General features: G+C 51.4%; 1 protein-coding gene across 2 annotated transcripts in view; it reads left to right on the top strand.

The window, feature by feature from the left end:
* Positions 1–7,500, top strand: part of scfd2 (sec1 family domain containing 2) — a 147,536-nt gene that overhangs the window by 66,006 nt on the left and 74,030 nt on the right. For both annotated transcript variants that reach the window (XM_062557090.1, XM_062557089.1), the window contains exon 5: positions 7,163–7,469. In XM_062557090.1, the coding sequence (XP_062413074.1) occupies positions 7,163–7,469 (307 nt within the window). The remainder of the gene's footprint in view (positions 1–7,162; positions 7,470–7,500) is intronic.

The following is a 7,500-nucleotide window of genomic DNA, read 5'->3' as shown; positions in this document are numbered from 1 at the left end:
CATACCTCAGGACACAGGTAAACCTGTCGCCCTGCTTGTTGTGGTGTGGAGCCTGGTTACCATGGACATAAAGGGGACTCGCGGTCATTCACGGCAGTCAGGTCAGGTGTGCCTCCAGGTGTCCAGTAATCCATGGAGGGATTCCATGGAGCCATCGCCCCTTAACTGCCATCGCAGGATGATTAGCCATCACAGGATAATTAGAATTTCGAGACGGGGGGGGGGGGGGTGGGGGGGGGTCTAGAGGTCCCGACATGGAGCATGTCTGCACAATCCTAGGGACTGTTAACCCTTGACCCCTGTGTCATTAAGTTATTGTTTGGCAACACTTTGGCCCCCTGCAGTTATAAAAGTTGTTTATAGCCTTGAGCTGAGTTAACCCAGAGTCGAGTGTACTGACGGACTGCCCTAGCCTGACCAGTACTGACCTGACAAGACTCATACAGGTTTTAGTTTCCGCCCGCAGTGCCAGACAGAGAGAGAGAGAGAGAGAGATTTTGTAGATTTTGCCAGTCTCTGCTAAATTGAAGTGTCAAGGATTATGTGCGAGGAAATGTGTTTTACTAGAATGTCGTTGAAGTCGCGAAATATATTAGCTAAGAAAATACGGCCCTGTGTCCGCGTCCCACTGATGTGGAAAAAATGTGTTGGAGGAGCAGGAATCTAATCGCCTGCTTATTTATGAGTGTTGAGGAGCGATGGCCAGAGTGAGGGACCTCGGAGGAGTCCTGGCCAGGGTTGTTCAGCGTGCTGCAGCCGCGCAGTTTCAGATACAGTAGATGCCATTAATAGTCTGTAGTTGACTCTATGAGAGGTTACTGTTCTCTGTGTGTGTATGTGTGTGTGTGTGTGTGTGTGTGTGTGTGTGTGTGTGTGTGTGTGTGTGTGTGTGTGTGTGTGTGTGTGTGTGTGTGTGTGTGTGTGTCCTTGCAGGAGTGCGAGAGCAACATTTTGTGAAAAGGCTGCAGTCAATCCCAAACATCTAAATGACGGCCTCCATTTCCTGTCCTGGCGCCACGGCAACAAGCTGACAGCAGATTTTATAAAACTCCAGAAGGCTCAGACCCACGAGCGCACACACACACACACACACACACACACACACACACACACACACACATTCCAACACACTCTCTTACACATACGCACCATGAACACTCACTCTGTCTCACTCATTCCTCCACATATTAACTCACACTCGCATACAATGTGCAATTTTGCACTCAGTCTGAATAACTCACTCTCAAGTGACACACACATACACACACACACACACACACACTGTACGCACACACTTTTAAGTTCTCCTACACTCTATAAGGGGGAAGAGAAATTCAATAAGAGGGAAAGCTGAGAAGAGGAGGAATGAGGTGAACAGCAGGAAGAGAGAGAGAGAGAGAGAGCATGCATCAGAGAGAAAGAAGAGTATGAAAGAGATGGAGGAAAAGGTATAGATGAGTGGGGTGAGTGAAAGAGAGAAAGAGGGAGAAAGAGAGAAGATGGTGGTGGAAAAGAGAGAGAGTAGATACAATCAGAGGGGTACAGAAAGGGTAGAAGAGAAGAGAGAGAGAAAAAGAAAGGGTGGAGAGAGAGAGAGAGAGAGAGAGAGGGAAATGGAGGGAGGGAGGGAGACAGGGAGGGAGAGTGAAAGTGCATCTGGTTTGTGGTCAGGGTAAATCCTGTGGAGTGTGTCGCGTCCCTGCCGCCACGCTGGGAGGTTAATGGTGCGGCCTCACAGGGGTCTGTGCTGGGCCCCCGCACACACACACCCACCTCCACCTCCACCCCCACCCAATCTCCTCACCAGCTCACCCACCCTCTGCTGCCCCGTCTACTGTCTACCCCCTCACCCTGGGGTCTGTGCTGGGCCCCCGCACACACACACCCACCTCCACCTCCACCCCCACCCCCACCCAACCTCCTCACCAGCTCACCCACCCTCTGCTGCCCCGTCTACTGTCTACCCCCTCACCCTGGGGTCTGTGCTGGGCCCCCGCACACTCACACCCACCTCCATCTCCACCTCCACCTCCACCCCCACCCAACCTCCTCACCAGCTCACCCACCCTCTGCTGCCCCGTCTACTGTCTACCCCCTCACCCCCTCACCCTTGGGTCTGTGCTGGGCCCCTGCACACTCACACCCACCTCCATCTCCACCTCCACCCAACCCCCTCACCAGCTCACCCACCCTCCACTGCCCCGTCTACTGTCTGCCCCCTCACCCCCTCACCCTGGCCCCTTCCTCCACCTACCCCCCCCCCCCCCCCCACACACACACACAGACACAGACACACACACTCCCCTCAGCATTCATCCACCCTCCACCTCCCCCACCGACTGCCTACTGCTCACCGCCTCCACCCACCAACTGCTGCACCCAGCTAATGTGCACTGCCAATCTCTCCTCCAACCACTGCACTCTGTTTGTCTCTCTCTGGGGTTGAGTTCACCAGCTCCTCCGCATGGGAACACTTAATAACAGGTCCAACAAGTATACATGTCTTTGTAGACTTTATTGTGTGTGTGTGTGTGTGTGTATACAGTACGTAGTCGCATATACAGTGAGGAGCACATGTATTTGATACCATGCTAAAACAGGAATATAAAATCATCATTTGACAATTGATCTTAATGCCTTAATTAAAAAAAAAATAGTAAAAATCAAACCGCCAAGGACACCAATTTTCTTTGTGATTGAAGAATGTATCGTAAATAGATAAATGTTTTCCTTAAATGCTAGGGGAAGGAATTATTTGACCCCCTATGTAACCCTATGGGAATTTAACACATAGGGTTAACATAGGGGCAGGCAGATTTTTATTTTTAAAGGCCAGCTATTTCATGGATCTAGGATATTATGCATCCCCATAAATTTCCCTTGGCCTTTGGAATTAAAATAGCCCCACATCATCACATATCCTTGACCATAGCTAGAGATTGGCATGGTGCTTTTTCCAGTTGGCCTATTAGCCTGTTGATTTGCATTGAGCTCAATGAGCATCAAACAGGCTAATAGGCCTACTGGAAAAAGCACCATGCCAATCTTTAGCTATGGTGAAAGGTATGTAATGATGTGGGGCTATTTTAATTCCAACGGCCAAGGGAACTTTATCAGGATGCATAATATCCTGAATCCATGAAATAGCTGGCCTTAAAAAATAAAAATCTGCCTGCCCCTATGTTAACCCTATGTGTTAAATTCCCATAGGGTTACATTGGGGGTCAAATACTTCCTTCCCCCTAGCATTCAGGAAGAACATTTATTTCTTTACGAAACATTCTTCAATCACAAAGAAAATTGGGGTGCTTAGCGGTTTTATTTTTACTATTTTTTTTAATTAAGACATTAAGATCAATTGTCAATTGATGATTTTATATTCCTCTTTTTAGGCAACTTTAGCATGGTATCAAATAAATTTTCTCCTCACTGTACATGGACATGTGTATGTTTCTGTTTTCGTTCTGCGTCAGGAATGTTGCACCCAGCCATGTAACCTTAAGATTGATGTGTGTGTCTGTCTGAGAATGTACATATACGTGCAGTGCATGCGTTGTTTGTCTCAGTGTGTGTATGTGTGTGTGTGTGTGTGTGTGTGTGTGCGTTCGTGTGTGTGTGTGTGTGTGTGTGTGTGTGTGTGTGTGTCAGTGCTTATGCACATGTGCAGGCCCCCCCGTGTTCTTTGTAGTGGGTTTACACAAGTCTGCGTGTGTGTGTATATGTTACCAGTCTTCCCCCCTCACAGCTCATTTCACACAAACACAGAAAATAACACTCCAGCAGGTGCCAGGTGTATGTGTGTGTGTGTGTGTGTGTGTGTGTGTGTGTGTGTGTCACACAGGTGCTTTCCCCAGTCCATACACCCAGGGCCCGGTTTGTCACACCAGCCAGCCCGCCTTTCAACTCCCAGCAGCCCTTGTTAAAGAGCCATTTGGCGGCCTGGTAAAAAGCAGCGGGCTTATTAGTGGTGCAGGGCCAGGCGTGAGGAAAGTGTGAGTGTGTGTGTGTGTGTGGTCGTTAGTGAGAGTGATGACGCAGAGATCAGAGACTGCGTGTGCGTGTGCGTGTGCGTGTGCGTGTGCGTGTGTGTGTGTGTGTGTGTGTGTGTGTGTGTGTGTGTGTGAGCTATTACCACCATTAGCTGAAAGCTGTTAAAATGGACAGCACTCCTCGAGTGATCCTGTGGGAGTCTTTAAGGTTCCTGCTGAAAGAACTGGGTTCTCAGCTTCAGTGTCTGCGATTGTGTTTTAAATCACTCTGTGTGTGTGTGTGTGTGTGTGTGTGTGTGTGTGTGATATGAAGAATGCCCAAGGCAGTAAAAGCAGGCATTCATCTCTCGTTACATTGTACTGGAAGCTGTCTTTAATAAAAAAGACAAAAACTCGACTTCCAAAAACTTGAAATTTTGATCTGATCTGGCCGCAGCTCTGAGTCACACAGATGTTAGCCAAGCAAACTGAAGGCAATACAAATCAGTGGATTATCAGTGGACATCTCTCACTGCCCACCTCTCCATCACTCTCTCTCTCTCTCTCTCTCTCTCTCTCTCTCTCTCTCTTTATCTCTATCTATTTATTCTCTCTTACTCTTTCTCTCTCACTCTCTCGTCTTTGTTTCGTCTTTCTCTCTCTCTCTCTCCCCTTCTCTCCCTCTCTCTCTCTGTGCTTACATTCTCCCTCGTTCTGCGGCTTCTCAGTTCTCCTCTCTTTCACCACCGTGAGAAGAAGAAAGACCATCAACTGGTTTTGGCAAATATTTGGAGCAGCAGATTGCGGAGAGTTTTGATTTCCCGATGGCCACAGAGGAAAATGTGTGTCCTCAGTCGTGTGTAATTATGTGTGTTTGCGGGGGTGTGGTGTGTGATTGTGTGCGCATGCAAATGGGGATTGTGTCTGGTTTTGTGTTGTTTCCGTGAGTGTGCACTTTGGTTGCGTTTGCGTGTGAGTGTGTCAGACTTTGTATACGTGTATGTGTGTTTGGATTCTGAGTGTCCTGTGCATGTATTTGAGTGTGTGTGTGTGTGTGTGTGTGTGTGTGTGTGTGTGTGTGTGTGTGTGTGTGTGTGTGTGTGTGTGTGTGTGTGTGTGTGTGTGTGTGTGTGTGTGTGTGTGTGTGTGTGTGTGTGTGTGTGTGTGTGTGTGTGTGTGTGTGTGTGTGTCTGTGTGTCTGTGTGTCTGTGTGTCTGTGTGTGCGTGGGCGTGGGCGTGTGCGTGTGCGTGTGCGTGCGTGGGCGTGTGCGTGTGCGTGTGCGTGTGCGTGTGCGTGTGTGTGTGTCTGTGTGTGTCTGTGTGTGTGTGCGTGGGCGTGGGCGTGTGCATGTGTGTGTGTGTGCGTGCGTGTGTATAGTATGTGTGTGACTGAGTCAGAGGCTGCTCATGGGAGCCCGCTGGTCTGGCAGAGGAGCACGGTGGCATGGCTGCTGGTGACTCCTGTACTGTCAGGATCCCCTCCAGACCCCCGGGGGGTGGTAGTGGTCACCCTGCTGTCCCACAGACTTGCCCCGTCATGCCCCCTGCCCCCCCCCCCCCCCCCCAACCCCCTGGACCACCACCACCCCACCCGCCCACGCCTCCACCACAGGGACCAGCTCCAACACACTCCTGCTCCACCATGATCCGTGGCTCATAACATCATAGCCTCATCTCCCATCAGGAGTGCTGGAGTACGCCAGCGCAAGGCAGACACAGTCAGCGCTCTCCCCTCCAATGACCCTTTGTGGTTCTGTGGGAGGGAGGTCTTTTTAATCTCCCTCCTTTGATGGATGGAGCAAATTGCTCGGGTCAAAGTGACGTTCCCCCAGTTCAATCACGCTTAATTATCCGGAGATTTAAGCCCATTGTTTGAGCTGCTCGGATATGAAATTAGAAGACGACCTTTTGCACCGGTTTTGATTCGCTGCTTTAACCTGTGGGCTGTAAATCAGGCAGGGTTTGACGGTTATTTCTAGGGTTTGGCCCAGGGCTGTGTGTGTGTGTGTGTGTGTGTGTGTGTGTGTGTGTGTGTGTGTGTGTGTGAGGCTCTGTGGGTTTGGAGACGTGAGGTCTCTGTCTCTCTCTCTCTCCTCAGCTGATCCTCACTGGACGAGCGACAGCGGGGATTTTCCGTGATTTTCCCACTCGGACGCCGGTGTGTGTGTGTGTGCACGCGCGTGTGTGTGTCGGACGCCGAGGTGCCGTGTTATTTGCCCGGTTGTCAGTGGAGACGCGGCGCAACAAAAAACGAAATCCGACAACGGCACTCAGCCTTCCAAGGCGGCCGCGGGGCGGTTGCCAGGTCAGCTGAATCGGAGCGGTCGTGACGGTCAGAGGGGAGCCAGCGAGGGGAAGCCGATCGCTCGGGCCGATCGCTCTCCTGACGGGACGGAGCAGGGCCAGCAACCGGGCCAGCCCTCCGCTTCTGGTACCGACTCTGACACGTGAGAAAGTCCAGATGAGAGCGGCTCTTTCTCCATGGGACCCAGAGGAGAGGAACTGCTAGGTCCACGTACACACACTCTCACACACACACACACACACACACACACACACACAGACACGCACACACAGCATGATATTGAGTCCACTTCCTGAAGCAACCTGCAGTCTCACAGGAGAGAGATAGTGTGTGTTTTTATTGGATTTGAGTAACAGCGCTGTTTCAAACAGGCCAGTTTCTCATTAAAATGTAATCCAAACGCGGCCACTCTGACATCTGCTCACACACACACACTCGCACTCACTCTCACACAGATACACACACACACATCTGTACACACAAATACGTGCACAAATCCACAGCGCTCTCCTGTTTTGTATACATTGTTGTGTTTGTTCAGTGAGCCTATGCTCAGCACGCCGCACACTGATCCTGCTGTGTGTGTGTGCGTGCTTGTGTGTGTGTGTGTGTGTGTGTGTATGGGTGTCTCTGGTGTACTGTACACTGGTGTGTTCCATATACTGTACTCTGCCATCTGTTTTGTGCTGTCCTGGAATCTCTTGTGCCTGCTGCGCTCTGATCTGTGTGTGTGTGTGTGTGTGTGTGTGTGTGTGTGTGTGTGTGTGTGTGTGTGTGTGTGTGTGTGTGTGTGTGTGTGTGTGTGTGTGTGTGTGTGTGTGTGTGTGTGTGTGTGTGTGTGTGTGTGTGTGTGTGTGTGTGCGTGCGCGTGCACGCATGTGTTTTTCAGGCTCTTGGAGACTCGGACCTCGCAGCTGTTCTGAAACAGGTCCTGCCGCTGATCAAGTCGGCCTGCGACTCCGGTTCCGAGGCCTCGGAGGCGGGTTCCGGGTCGGGTTCCGGGTCGGGCCCGGCGGCGGCGGCGCTGGGAGCGGAGGAGCTGCTGGCGCTGCTGGTGTTCCTGTACTCGCTGGCGGAGGAGACGCAGCCGTGCGAGGAGGAGGCGCAGGAGCAGGCGGAGATGGAGGTGATGGGGGCGCTCACGCTGCTCCTCACCAAACAGACGCGCCTCAGCCCGCTCCTCCAGAGCATCACCGGTCAGTCACACACACACACACACACACATGC

Source organism: Sardina pilchardus, chromosome 15 (assembly GCF_963854185.1).
Source record: "Sardina pilchardus chromosome 15, fSarPil1.1, whole genome shotgun sequence".
Lineage (NCBI taxonomy): Eukaryota > Metazoa > Chordata > Actinopteri > Clupeiformes > Clupeidae > Sardina > Sardina pilchardus.
This window is presented reverse-complemented; position numbering and strand designations above follow the sequence as displayed.